This window comes from Leuciscus leuciscus (assembly GCF_965113295.1).
Source record: "Leuciscus leuciscus genome assembly, chromosome: 13".
Lineage (NCBI taxonomy): Eukaryota > Metazoa > Chordata > Actinopteri > Cypriniformes > Leuciscidae > Leuciscus > Leuciscus leuciscus.
In genome coordinates this window covers 42,065,589-42,080,588 of record NC_138737.1, presented here as the reverse complement: position 1 = coordinate 42,080,588, position 15,000 = coordinate 42,065,589, and the positions used below count along the sequence as shown (strand labels likewise).

The 15,000-nt window shown below is 41.2% G+C and overlaps 2 protein-coding genes across 2 annotated transcripts in view; both read right to left on the bottom strand.

The window, feature by feature from the left end:
• Positions 1-141, bottom strand: part of LOC309511984 (acylamino-acid-releasing enzyme-like) — a 26,620-nt gene extending 26,479 nt beyond the window's left edge. The window contains exon 1 of the mRNA XM_082187384.1: positions 44-141. Within this exon, the coding sequence (XP_082043510.1) occupies positions 44-112 (69 nt within the window). The 5' untranslated portion in view covers positions 113-141. The remainder of the gene's footprint in view (positions 1-43) is intronic.
• Positions 142-3,789: 3,648 nt separating this feature from the next.
• Positions 3,790-15,000, bottom strand: part of bsna (bassoon presynaptic cytomatrix protein a) — a 41,592-nt gene continuing 30,381 nt past the window's right edge. Inside the window, exons 7-14 of the mRNA XM_082188557.1 lie at positions 13,265-14,998; positions 12,055-12,881; positions 9,422-9,518; positions 8,357-8,497; positions 7,267-7,323; positions 6,766-6,890; positions 6,535-6,615; positions 3,790-5,287 (exon numbers count right to left, since the gene is read on the bottom strand). Coding sequence (XP_082044683.1) covers positions 7,283-7,323; positions 8,357-8,497; positions 9,422-9,518; positions 12,055-12,881; positions 13,265-14,998 — 2,840 coding nt within the window. The 3' untranslated portion in view covers positions 3,790-5,287; positions 6,535-6,615; positions 6,766-6,890; positions 7,267-7,282. The remainder of the gene's footprint in view (positions 5,288-6,534; positions 6,616-6,765; positions 6,891-7,266; positions 7,324-8,356; positions 8,498-9,421; positions 9,519-12,054; positions 12,882-13,264; positions 14,999-15,000) is intronic.

The following is a 15,000-nucleotide window of genomic DNA, read 5'->3' as shown; positions in this document are numbered from 1 at the left end:
TAATGATGTTGTTGTACGTGATATCTGAATGATTTGTCAGTACCTTTGAGCCCATGATGACAGCGCAGTGTGAAGTGAGTCGCTGAGAGAGGACAATCCTGCGGTTGAACATGGAGACCTGAGGGGGCGGGCTCCACGCAGCAGGACGCGACTCTCATTGGTCAGATGGAGCTGAGGGGGCGGAGCTCCACGCAGCGGGACGCGTCTCTCATTGTTCAGATAGAACTGAGGGGGCGGAGCTCCACGCAGAGGGACGCGTCTCTGATTGGTCAGATGCGATTACTTGAGCGTTATTTATATCAGAAAAGGGACTTTTTGGTTTATATCATTTGACATACATTATTAATCTTATGATCATACTTGATTCGTTTCATATTCATCAAAAACCTACTTTATCTGTGGTGTTTTTTGAATTTTTAAATTATATAAAGCTTCACTTAAGTTTTCACTTTAGGGTAATACTACAATGTCTTCAGGGCCAGTTATACACTGTACAATTTACATAATCAATATGTTATGACCACATATATATATTACTTTAACTATTCAAAACAATTTGTAACATCTGTGTGTCAGAGTAACATCTGTGTGTGTGTGTGTGTGTGTGTGTGTGTGTGTGTGTGTGTGTGTGTGTGTGTGTGTGTGTGTGTGTGTGTGTGTGTGTGTGTGTGTGTCAGAGTAGCATCTGTGTGTGTGTGTGTGTGTCAGAGTAACATCTGTGTGTGTGTGTGTGTGTGTGTGTGTGTGTGTGTGTGTGTGTGTGTGTGTGTGTGTGTGTGTGTGTGTGTGTGTGTGTGTGTGTGTGTGTGTGTGTGTGTCTGTCTGTCACAGGAGTGTGTGTGTCTGTCACAGGAGTGTGTGTGTGTGTGTGTGTGTGTGTGTGTGTGTGTGTGTGTGTGTGTGTGTGTGTGTGTGTGTGTGTGTGTGTGTGTGTGTGTGTGTGTGTGTCACAGGAGTGTGTGTGTCTGTCACAGGTGTGTGTGTGTGTGTGTGTGTGTGTGTGTGTGTGTGTGTGTGTGTGTGTGTGTCACAGGAGTGTGTGTGTCTGTCACAGGTGTGTGTGTGTGTGTGTGTGTGTGTGTGTGTGTGTGTGTGTGTGTGTGTGTGTGTGTGTGTGTGTGTGTGTGTGTGTGTGTGTGTGTGTGTGTGTGTGTGTGTCTGTCACAGGAGTGTGTGTGTGTGTGTGTGTGTGTGTGTGTGTGTGTGTGTGTGTGTGTGTGTGTGTGTGCGTGTGTGTGTGTCTGTCACAGGAGTGTGTGTGTGTGTGTGTGTGTGTGTGTGTGTGTGTGTGTGTGTGTGTGTGTGTGTGTGTGTGTGTGTGTGTGTGTCTGTCACAGGAGTGTGTGTGTCTGTCACAGGTGTGTGTGTGTGTGTGTGTGTGTGTGTGTGTGTGTGTGTGTGTGTGTGTGTGTGTGTGTGTGTGTGTGTGTGTGTGTGTGTCACAGGAGTGTGTGTGTCTGTCACAGGTGTGTGTGTGTGTGTGTGTGTGTGTGTGTGTGTGTGTGTGTGTGTGTGTGTGTGTGTGTGTGTGTGTGTGTGTGTGTGTGTGTGTGTGTGTGTGTGTGTCTGTCACAGGAGTGTGTGTGTGTGTGTGTGTGTGTGTGTGTGTGTGTGTGTGTGTGTGTGTGTGTGTGTGTGTGTGTGTGTGTGTGTGTGTGTGTGTGTGTGTGTGTGTCTGTCACAGGAGTGTGTGTGTGTGTGTGTGTGTGTGTGTGTGTGTGTGTGTGTGTGTGTGTGTGTGTGTGTGTGTGTGTGTGTGTGTGTCTGTCACAGGAGTGTGTGTGTCTGTCACAGGAGTGTGTGTGTGTGTGTGTGTGTGTGTGTGTGTGTGTGTGTGTGTGTGTGTGTGTGTGTGTGTGTGTGTGTGTGTGTGTGTGTGTGTGTGTGTCAGAGTAACATCTCTGTGTGTGTGTGTGTGTGTGTGTGTGTGTGTGTGTGTGTGTGTGTGTGTGTGTGTGTGTGTGTGTGTGTGTGTGTGTGTGTGTGTGTGTGTGTGTGTGTGTGTGTGTGTGTGTGTGTGTGTGTGTGTGTGTGTGTGTGTCACAGGAGTGAAGAGCACATCTGGATGCAGGTGTTTTTTTAAAATCCTCTTTTATTTTTTCCTGATTGTATCGGAGGGTCATTATTACTTTCATCACACAACATGACGTTACATCAAGCCTACTACAGGTATACACTGAAACAAACACAAAGTTTACAATGGATATATGGATACGCTCCACAATGCAACACTTTATTTTCGACCGCCTTCAAACTGTTGTCTGGTTTTTTCTGTTTTTTTTTTCTAAAATACATGTCGATTTAAATTCCCCGTCCACAAATTACATGGAAGCCGTTTTCTCTTTTTTTTTTTAAAGAGTCTTTTACAATCACAACAAGTATAGACCAAAGACCAAAAGTGTCTCAATACAATGTAATTTTTTTTTTTTTTTTTTTTTTTTTTTTACATTTCCAAACAGTCCACATGAGCCGGTCACATACACAGTGTGATTTATCGGAATATTAATGTGTTTATTTGGTTTCTGTTTATGTCGTGATGCTCCTTTTTTTTTTAAGACTTAATTGACACAAAACACCAGGTCGTTGTACACCTTGCTTTGAATGTTTCGTGTGCAGAAGTATAGTACAATTTACATGTTTTACAGAGATATTGACGTGTGTTTAAGGGTGGGATGAGCAGCGAAGGATCGGGACGAGGCTGCTTAAGGCCCATGCATTTCTCAAGATACTTTAAACTTGATTGATTCCTTTATGCCGACCTGTTTTATGTTCCTGTCATGTGTTTCTTTCTTCGTGCCACTAATCTACTCCTACAAGAGTAACTGTTTTCTAACCCAGTAAAAAGGATCACGATGCACGAATGAGTGAATAAATAAAGCACAGATAATGGCAGGTGATCTGCGTTCCCTGACATACATCACAGTCAAAAGCCCTAATGAATCAAACCTAGGGTGTAAGAATGAATGGCTTTCTTGGTATTGTAATTAAGCCCTTAATATCTATGCATATAGTATCTCCCCGTGGTGCATTAAGTCTATGCTTTCCTGAGGTGAAAAGGATCAGACGCACACATGAATGAACGCTAGTACGGTTGATATTGCAGGCAGTGCACACAGTTTTCTGTCGGTGCTTCTATATATCTGATCATTATACATTATATAACTCTCTCAGGTGCTGCCCCATATACATACTAATCCATTTACATTATATCTATTTGTATAATAAAATATGATTTATTAAATGTTGGTATATAGTCATTTAAAATGTCTTTTTGAAAAAATAAATATATCCTAATACATAAACAAGCCTTTCTGAACACACAGATGTGAATGAGTCTGTGCGATCTCATAACGGGCAGCCCTTCCCATATAAACCTCCTCATATATTATACTCGTATTACAGTATTGCACCAGCTACACATCATATATATCTTTCAATCTATAGCGGCAGACCGTCCGTGGACAGTGAGGAATGATTGACGTTCATGTTAATCGCTATGGCTAATCGGTTCAGTTTCAACGATGGGAAACATGCCACAAAAATGGGAAACTAAATCTCCATTCAGTTGATTATGTACAGTTCAGTTTCTCTTATACACACAAATCAGCCGCCTAATAACATCTGTGAATCTACTATTGGATTAGGTGTTTTATTTCGTTTCAATACAACCATTTTTTATTTTTTTTTCTCAGATGAGAAATTCATTGCATAGAAAGTCTGAAATTTAAAGTCCTCTGACCGAATGTTTCGTTTCTGGTTGTTGGTCAGATTTTTTGTTTTTTTTATTGATTGATTGATTGATTGATTGAATGATAACAAATGTAGATGCATACAAACACACATCCAAAATCATTCACACATACCATTAGAACATATAGCAATATCAATATTTTTTCTTTTTTTTTTAAACATGCAATCTCTACTTGCTTAAAAGATCCAACATTCCACTAAACAGCTCCTTTATTTCTCCAACTAGCTTTGTGTTTTTCTTAATTATTACCATTATTTAATAAAAAATATTTTAAAAGAAACATGGCTTTGACACCTAATGTGTTACCGTAAGAGACTGGGCATCACTTCTTTAATGACTCGACAGACAGTGATCCTGAACCATAGAGATATATCACAGACTCTCCTGAACACTACTGTAAAAACATCGAACAATTGTGCTCTTTACTCACTGACCTCCATCATCTATTGCTTTTGATCTAGTTTTAAACGGAGAAAAATAAACTCAACCCAAATATATTTAACGAAAGAAAAGCTGTAAACAAAGTGACGATGGATTTAAAACAGCAATGAATTAAACGAAGAAACTTATTTTAAAAAATTTAAAAATAGAAATAAACTTTTTCCATATACAAACAATGCGAAATAAATAAATAAATAGAAACTGTGATTAGAAAAATATCTACAAACATAGTAAGGCGACAATCGAACAACTAAACAAAAAAACAAACAAAAAAAAGATAATGCACAATATTCCAACTCGCCGATACCGTAGGATTGTTGTAAAAATACCCCATCTTCTGCCTGAGGACAATTTCTGGACACTTTGGAAAGGATAATGAATAAAAAAGACCTGATCGGCCAGAACCTGACGTTGTGATCTCTTACGACGTGATGTTCGGAGTCTCGTGTGTTGGGCTTGTCTCGTCCTCTTCGTCTTCTCTCTGCTGGAGTGTAAACTCATCGTCGATCGTCCTCTTCGTCTTCTCTCTGCTGGAGTGTAAACTCATCGTCGATCTCTCCTTGATATCGTGAACAGTGTAAGGTCTTGGATTACATGCACTCCGAGTCCGCTTTACACTTGTATAGCACATAGCAAGAGAAGGAAAACAAAAAAAGACAAAAACAAACAAACAGTTTTTTTTTTTTTTTTTTCTCATTCTGGAATGTCGAGTTAAAGGACTTAGCATAGAGATGTGTGTTACAGTAACCATGTTCATGATTTTCCTTCTTTTTTAAATTTTCTTCTTCTTTTAGGAAAAACCTATGAAGTTTTTCTAAGTGTTCCAACAAGTGCTGTTTCTTCTGATCCTGAGAGGGGAGTGAAGAGGGTTTCCCGAGGGAAACAGGGAATCACACTTCTCCGTGAGGAACTGGAGCGGGATCGTGTCGGCTTGTTTCCGGAGTAAAGCGCAGGATTGACTGTCGGCTTCATCGACCTGTGTCGTGTGCTGATCGCTCTCTTTCTGTCGTTCTCTTTTCGGCTTCCCGAACAGAGATGGGAATATCTTTGGCCGTGCGGTTCGGATGGAACACAGATACTGAATTCCCAAATAATCTGAAGAAGAACAATAGGGAACACAAAGACGGCATTACAATCCAATGACAGACATTTTTAACGTCAAATGTGAAAATAATGACTATTTTCAAACAGGTTTCCCAGCAGACTCGCATCAGTAATGATCATTCTTGGATCATCTAACCCTAATACATCCATGCCCTGAGTGGACTTCAATACCTTTATAGATTAGACAACATTGGCTGGCTAAATTGGATTCTAATTTCCAGGATTATTCCCTCCCGGACAGCAACATAGTGTCGGCCCAGACCCGGCCCACATCCGGGCCGTGTGGAATCCATGTGTACCAGACGTGGGCCGGATCTGGGCCGACACTATGTTGCAGTCTGGGCTACCAGCCAATAGCAAGCATTCAATAGTCCAGCTGATGCTCGACCCAACGCTTCTTGATCAGTAAAACCGCTCGCCATTGTCCATCTTTCCAGCCCCTGGATAAAGACTACCGGTATGTCCTTTCAAAACTCCTCATTTTAAAGCTACTGTGATAGATTTTAATTAATCAACTTTAATTAATCAACTAACATTTGTTTTTCTTGCAGGAACGACATTCATATGCTTTTAAATGTTTCCAAAGTCTTTGGGGAAAACTTGTGACTTTGAGTGTGTGTGTGTGTGTGTGTGTGTGTGTATAAATAACATTTAGGGAAGTGAAACTAGACTGATGACTAGTTCTCAAACCTTGTGATAAGTAATCACAGAAACAGAGTTTGCTTGTGCCAGTGACAGAGGGAAAAGGCTGGGGCTTTTGAACCAGTTGAACCAATCATATTGAAGGTGACATTTAAGTCTTATTTGTTTTCTCGATTCTATAAAAACTCTTGTATCTGTGTTTTCTGGTGGGATTCTCAATGGAATTTGTCTGAGATCTTCCGGCCTTGCTTCTTGGGAGAGATTCCCTGAGAACTGCTCGGGAAGATCTCCTGGCCGTGATTAAAGCATTTAAAGGACATTTGCTAAGGTCTGTTTGTCGATTTATTCCTGCGCAGGAAGCTAGTTTAGGAAGGAAGCTAGTTTATGGAAGCAAGTTAGTTGGAGTAAGACTCAGCCAGTTGTCGACTGAAGACGCAAGAGCTAGAGTATAAAGGTATTGGGTGTTGATTAGTAAACGCCCCAGATAAAAGTATTGGTGTTGATTTGGAGACGCCTTAGGTATAAGATCAATTGGGTGTCGATTTGGAGACGCCCCACAGAGTTAGGTTTAGGGAAAAATCTACCACACTACTTACAGGCTTTCAGAGCGAATAGTGTTGTCTCCATTGAATTATGACCTTGAGTTGGTAGAGTCCTGTGATTCCAGTCCTGGTTGGCTTAAAAAACAAGAGAAAAAAACAAGAAAATTCTATTCTATAAAATGTTTTTTACAAAACGTTGCAATATCACCAACTATTTCTAACAATATCGAACATGATACCACACAGCCCTAATATAATATGCATGAAGTTTTATCTTATACTTACCAGAACGACCAGATAGCTTCTCTCCCTCTCACTTTCTTGTGTTGTCTTCTCTTTAAATTAAAACATTATAGCGAAACTTCATAGGTTTTTCCAGTGCAAAAATGTCCTCTGTCATTGTAGACACCCTGAAATAACACAGAAGAAATACAGATAATCACTGTAAAGCTAAAAATATGCCACTTTATTATAATGCACTGTATTCAATCAACTGTTCAATCTCTCCGACCCACTGTAATTGATAATTCTTTATAATTTGTCATAGTTTATAGTTCTTATATGAAGCTAATCACATTCTGTAAATATAATTGATTATCTAATATGGCACTATCTTCATTTCTAAATTTGATATCACTTACTAAATTTGATATCCCTTGATTAGTTAAGCTTGATCCAAATGAGTAAGTAGTAGCTGAAGTGTTAATCTAGTACTTCTCATTTGTCCTGCATAGTTACTCATTAATGACGGACCATTATTCTGTTATCTGAAGTAATTGCGCCCACCTTTAACTGTACTTCCTCACCACAAGGAGGAGAACTTCTTGCCAAACCCAGAGATGGCTGTGCCAGTCACAGAAAAAAAGTGAAAATAAAAGGAGAAAACCAAGAGTATTGGTTATAAAAAGTATTGTACAATTAATTACATGCCTTTTTCCAAATGAAAAATATTTCAGAAAAAAACATTGATTAATAAGACTCTTTGACTGGCCCATGCATTACTCAAACTAGGCCTTTAAAGGAGTAGTTCACTTCAGAATTAAAATTCTGATAATTTACTCTTCCACACGTCCTCCAAGATGTTCATGTGTTTCTGTCTTCAGTGGAAAAGAAATTAAGGTTTTTGAGGAAAACATTCCAGGATTGTTCTCCACATAGTGACTTCAATGGGGTCCAACGGGTCGAAGGTCCAGATGTGAGTTTCAGTCAAACCAGCGGACATTTTATAACAGAATAAACATTTATATACTTTTAACCACTAATTATGGTCTTGTACTAGCTGTGATAAGACACACATTACGTAATCAGGTTGAAAGGTCAAGCGTGACTTAGGCGTAAGAACAGCCCCAGTGTTTACAAAGAGAACCTGCAAAGACTGAGTCAAACGCCATTTACAAAAAAATAAATAAATAAAAAAGGTGAAACAACGATGTCGGACTATTTTGAAGTTGGAGGAGAAAATGAGATGTTTTTCGCTCTACTCGACATTTCTGAACCAGAACACGCGTGACCTTTCAACCTGATCACGTAATGTGTGACGAGCATTTGTGCTTAAAAGTATATAAATGTTTATTCTGTTATAAAATGTCGGCTGGTTTGTCTAGATAAGACTCTTATTCCTCGGCTGGATCGTGTCGAGATTTTGAAGCTGCACTGAAACTCACATCTGGACCTTCAACCCGTTGGACCCCATTGAAGACACTATATGGAGAAACATCCTGGAATGTTTTCCTCAAAAACCTTCCCTTCTTTTCCACTGAAGAAAGAAAGACTTGAACATCTTGGATGACGTGAGTAAATTATCAGGAAATTATAATTCTGGAGTGAACTACTCCTTTAATAGTAATGGACTAAACGTATTGGAAACTCTGCTCACCTTCTCCTAATTTCCCAGCCTGTTCTGCTGCTCCTCCAGGCAGGATTTTAGACATAATGCTGTCTCCTTCTACACCCATCTGACCCGTCTGACCCGCGGCGGCACTGCCGATCCCACCGGGCCTTAGAGGAGCCTTGGAGCCTAGAGAATCATGGGAACATCGTCAACAGACACATAAATCCCACTTCATATGGATATGGGAGGAAAATCTAGGTAGTCATCTAAGATAACGTAATGATCAGACAGTGACCACTCATTAATCCTCAAGACAGAGCACATGTACAGCACTTGAACAGTGGCATTATAAAGAAGTGGTTGAGTAGACACCACTTGAGTTATTGCCTTGTTCATTGTGTAACTATCAAAAAGCACCGCCCATGAAGATGCCACGGCCAAATAAAAAAAAGGTCAAATTCACCAAACTTGAACCCAACTTGAAATGCATGTATGGAACATCTCTGCCACCAGAAGTCCTAATCGAATTAGAATTCCTAATCACGGTTATTCTCATTGGCATGACCATTTAAAAAATAAAAATGTTCCACAAATTGCTGTCTCTTTATACATTTTAAATTATATATAGATTAATCCTTATTAAAGTTACAAAAGTTCTTTAGTCAAGAGCAGCGAGTGTTTTTCTCTGTTACGTTTGTTCTTTGATTAACTTTACTGACAGAAAGCTTTATTGGCTGCTGTCCCTTTAAAACCAGCCGCTGCTGACAGACGCCGCTGCGGATCTCACACATCTCATTCTCTCACAACTCTTTGCCTTCATTCAAGTCTTTATTTCACTAATTTAAGACTGCTCAGTCTGCTCTTATGAGGATACTCGACAAACGGACATTTACGGACAGCTCACAAATGGGTTGAAATTTGTATGATGTGTTGATTGTGTGAGTAGTGTTTAGCGAGAGCACTGAGCAGCACGGTTGACATTTGGTACAATTACCTCACACTAAATCCACAGTAAATAAATAAAAGACAACCATGGTATGCACATGAAAAAATGCTGTCCTTTGATTGAGATTTAAGTGAATCTAGGCCATGTTTTTTGAGCACAATTACCTATCCCGGTAAGTGGAGGTTGAGCTATTTTGGCAGGCTGGCCGGGGACTGCTTTAGCTCCAATAGCAGTGGCAGGGGTCGGCTCTGGCTTAATCTGCTGGAGACAAGAGACACATGCTCATAAAATACACCTATTCATTTCACATATTCAAACTACTGCTTATATTGTAATTGTAAAGTTCAGTTCAATTGATATGGTGTAATTATATTTTATTTTTGTGAAATGTGAAATTAAACAAAATCAATATTATGATTTAAACTTGATGATTTAAAATATATGTTAACTTTTAAAAGTGCTGTTTAAAAGAAAACTATAACTCACTCTTTCAATCTATAACTTAAGCAGGCACTAAAGAAAGGAGAGTTTTGTAACAGAGCAGAGTATAGAACAGAGATGGTGAATACAGGAAATGTGTTAGGCATACATCCGAAACATTTAGACAAAAGATTATGTAACTATGCAAATGTAGATGTAATGGCATTAGAAGAAAAATAAGGTTTACACTTCATGGGGGTGAAAATTGCCAGTGCTTGCAAGGCAGCAAAACTAGTCTTAACGTTTCAGGAAAGCCTTTTAGGTCTTTGACGTTGTTATGCACAAAGCATGTGTCTTATTTTTAGTTGCCTGCACAGAAGCATTGACACACATAATGCAGTATTCTTGACCTAAGATTTGAAAAAGTTATTAGACGGGATAAACAGACAGGATAGGATTGTAAGTTAGGATGTTTCTATAATACAGGCCCAGAAGAACAAGGCCTATCCAGAATATTTGAGGACTATCAATACAGTGCTGCCTTGCAAGACCAGTAATAAACCAGGTACAGGTAAAACAGATAAAAAATAATAAGGTTCATCTCATCTGGCCACAGTTATCTGAGTCTTACTTCTGATGGCTTTACTCTTAAAATAATAGTTCCCCTCAAAATTTATATTTGCTGTTAATGTACTTTCTTTCTTTAGCAGAACACTAAATATGAACCCATTGTCCTTGGTGATTCATAAATTGTAAGTCAAAGGGTGCCGTCACTTTGAGAGTCAGAAAAGCAGAACCTAAATTCTAAACCTAAACATTAATACCTGTAAACCATAGCCTCAGGCAAATGGTCCTGTGCACATTCACAAGAGTCCGGAGCTCAAGCTTTTTCTCGCATGACGAAAGTATGATAGCAAAATGGCGTTTCAATGCCTGACTCATGCCAACAGAGGCTCTGTAGCTCAGCTGTCATCGCATGGTCCTGAGAACATGGACACCACCACATCTCAAGAGCCCTCTGTCTCTCCAAGGCTTGTGGTTAAGGCGCTGCCACTGCTTCCTTCAGCTCTCTAAATTATTTATTGGTATATTTAGGTATGAACAAGTAGGGCTGGGCAAAATCTTCTTCTTGTTTTACATCAGAATCATCAGCCATTTTTGTCCAGCCTTTTTTAAACTGCTTTACTTGCTGGTGTTAAACTGCTGATGAAGGCGTTTGATCTGCACATGCGTCCTCCCTCTCTTTTGTAAACAACATATTTCATGCATGATTTTGCCTCTGCGCATACAGTACATCAGAGGGCGACAGCCTCTGTTGTCACAAGGGCATTACAATGCTATTTTGCTATTGTGCATATACATCATGTGAGAGAAATCTCAATGCTATGGATTACAGGTAATGATATTGTAAATGTTTAGTTTCTTGGACAGACTGATTGTTTTGCTTTATATGACCATATATAGACCATTCATAAGAATATATCATCAGGAGCAACAGGGATTCATTTTGTGTTGCCTGTCTCTGCTTTTTTGACTATCAAAAAGAAAGCACCCATTGACCTGCATTTATGAATCACCAAAGACCGTGGGCTTTGCTAAAATCATCTTTAGGGGCAGATTTACTAAACAGGGCAAATTAGCGTGAGAGCGCAATTCCCAAACAGCACAGATGGGAGTGGAAAGTTGCACAGACGCAGTCAGATCATTTCCATAATAACCAACGCAATCTACCAGGTAGCGTCTGTTTTAAGATGTGCTTTTTTGGGGCGGTAAATAATGGCGCAAACACCATTACATTGACGAGCGCAAACCTCAGTAAATCACCTTGCGGGAATCATTTAAATTACCTCGTCCCATAAATTTTGTGCCTGAAAGGGAAACTCCTACAAATGCATATCCAATAAGGTCAGCCGCAAAAACAACTGTCCATGCCTTTTCAGCGCTCATTTATCACTGTGTGTCTTTAGTAAATCCTGACAGTAGTTTTTTTTAACGCCAAAAGAGGGTTTGTGCTGGCACAAGCTGTTATTAAATCTGGCCCATAGTGTGCTACTGAAGAATGTCACCTACATCTTAAATGGCCTGAGGATGAGTAAATTAACTAATCCTTTAATGAACCCTGAAACTCTGAAAAGCTACACTACTTATTAATATGGCTCAATCTGACTAAGCATAGACTTAAGAAGAACAGGAAAAATATTTAAAATTCTGTGACATATTACTGGAAGCATTCATAAATCTCATCCATAATGTTCATTAAGTCTAAAGATTATAAACATCACAGGAAAATGCTGAATAGGAGACTCTACTTTTAAGAAAATATCTGGCTATTTAATTAAATTACTTTATGTATGTCTCAAAATATTTATTTACTTACTGCAGCTGGGGAGGTCTGTACTACTGAGGCGGGTTGTCGAGCCATTGGACCAGTCTGGCCAGGTTTAGCTTGCAGTTGCTGGGCTTGTACTAACTGTGGTTGCGCTGTGCCTGTGGCAGATATCTGTGACCCTGACCTGGTAGCTGATGTCTGTGCCTGCTGTTGCAGCTGTGCTCTCTGGCCTTGCTGCCCATCAACAAGTGGCTGGGAGGCAGCTTGCCTGCTTGAACTCGAAGGTCCACCTTGTCCCTTCTGTCCAGGCCCAAGAGATCCTTGTTGCCGGGATGACGAGGGGTGGTCCTGTTGCTTCCTACTGGAGGACCCTTGATGGTGGGAGGACTGTTTTCCAGAGCGGGAGCTATGTTGGTGGCCTGAGGTGTCACGGGAATAATCTGAGGATTGGTATCCCTGAGAACGAGAGTCTCCCCTCCTCCCTGAAGATGACAGGGAGCGGGAGTCATGCCGCATGGATGGATCCTTTGAGGAACGCGATGATCGAGAGGAACGAGGCTCATCTGAGTGGCGTGAGGAGTGCCTACCAGAACTTCCACTGCTTTGATGACGTTGCTCTCTAGAGGAAACATGGCGGGTTTGACCATAATCATCTTGTGGCCAAAGATCTTCTGGTGGCTCATCATAATCATGGTATGTGTGCTTGACATGGCCCCGCCTCCCAGAATGACCACTGCTGCCATAGTGGCGGGAACCACGAACATCACGGGGCTTCTCAAACCAGTCTGTCTCCTCTTGACCGAGATGGTACGCTTTGGAAACCAAAAGCAGATCACAGTCAATCTCGATGTCTGATGGTGAAAGACGATTGCACACTGAGACCATGCAAAAGAAAAAGAAGAACAAAAATAGCCAGGCTTAAAGAAAAAGCATGCAATGTATTTAAACTCAATATACAACATAAAAAACAATTATCTCAAATGGATGTCAAAACCATTCAATACCACACACAAATGAAACACCTTGGAAAGGAACAAGAGTGGGCAAAAATAAAGAGACCACACAGCAACTCATGCAGTTTTTGGAACTGAGCACAACATCGAGAGTCAGTTTTATTGAAAGCTGCATGTTGCCTGAAGACAAAACATGGGCATGCACTTGATTTTCACTTCTTTACTTCAGCTATTCACTCTCTTTCTCTGGGTGGGTGGGGGATGTTTAAAGTGGGCAGTAACGCTGGTATTCAGCTCCCAATTACCTTCGCTGTCAGAAACAGCACAATGCATATCGTCAATTATATACATATCATCTGGTTTGTAGACATGGGTCCGGGGCAGGTCTCGAATATGGTCCTGCACATCGGGTAGAGAGTGACTTGAACCATATGAATTTGATGGATAGCCGAAAGCCCTCCCAACACCCATGAGCTTTGTCATGAGGTGGGAGTTCTCCTTTTCTGAATATTGAGACTGCAAAGTGGGGCGCACACTGTGGCCATAGCTGCTGTGGTATGACCGGTCTACACGGTCCCGTTCATATGACCTGCTTCTGTAGCCCCTCTCACAGGGAGGGATTTTGTCCATGCCATAGCCAGTTGAACGGGACCTGCCATAGCCATAGAGACGTTCATCATTATAGGAGCCCCGTTGTTGACTGTAAGTACTCCGTAGCCCATAGATGTCATCCTGAAGTTTATGGTAATGGGAACCTGAGCCATAACCACTGGTTGTAGAGGGGCTCATGGTGTAAGAGGCCAGATCTGCCTCCACATCATGAGCTTCCTCAATTGGGGAAAACTTGGACATCTTCTGCTCAATGCCTTGTTTACGATGTTTGCTCCTCTTGGAGGACATGACGGCTGAAGGGCACAGGTTCTTTGAAGAGTGCTTTTGGGCTGCCCATGTAGGTGTTGAGTGACTGCTGTCATCATAGTAATATGATGATCCCCCACCCATGCTACTGCTTCCCACTACCCGGCCATGCGTATTTGCCCCTTGTGCTTGGTAGCTGCAGGTGCTCTTACCCCTGCCATGATGCTGGTCGTACAGATCTGTATCACGTTCATCCTCTGGTCTGCCAAAAGAGCTCCCCCCTCGAGTGTGAAGTCCATCACTCCCATATCGTCCATGACCCTCACTGCGATGTGAGTCTAAACTAGTGCCTTCTTTGGTGAGTTCACATATGTCATCGATCATGACATAGTTCCTTGGGACATTCTGATCTAGGTTGGAGGATCCATATAGGCCTTCACTGGAGTACATAGAGGGGCTTTCCATTGAATGTATATGGTCAGATAGTGTTGTCTGCCCATATGTATTGGTAGGAATTGTATTATATTGCCCATAGGAACTGGCTGTAGTTACTGTATATCCATAAGTATTTGCAATAGTTGTTGTGTATGGCCCATAACTACTGGATGAGATTGATGTGTATGGCCCATAACCAGAGGCTGCGGAGGTTGTTAATGACCCACCATATGTATTTGAAACAGAAGAGGAGTAGGGACCATAAGTGCTTGCCATAGTAGTGCTGTATTGGCCATAAGATGAACCCAAACCAGACTGGCTGTAACTGATATCTTGGGAAGTGGTTGATACTACAACTGTAGGATTACTTATAACCTCATAATTAGTGGGCATCTTGTGTTCAAGGTCAGCAAGTGATGTCTGTCGTGGCTTTTGGTGAAAAGTGAGAGTGTCTGTCTGTGGCTGATAATTGCTTGCTTGACTGACCGGATAGGGGGGTGCCTGGCTTGGGTATGGTGTACTGTGGGTTGGATAAGGGAGTGGACCAGTAGGTGGTAGGGTAGGCTGAAACCCAGGTTGACTTGGCTGTGCTGGAGGTAGCACTGAAGTGTCTGTTGGATATGGAGGCTGGCTCTGTGGGAAGACTTGGGAAGGAAATGTCCCATGGACCTGATAAGATAGGGTTGGATAAGTCTGCAAAGGGGTGGGTTGGGGGAGAGCTTGAGCTTGGGAGACTGACGGATAGGGA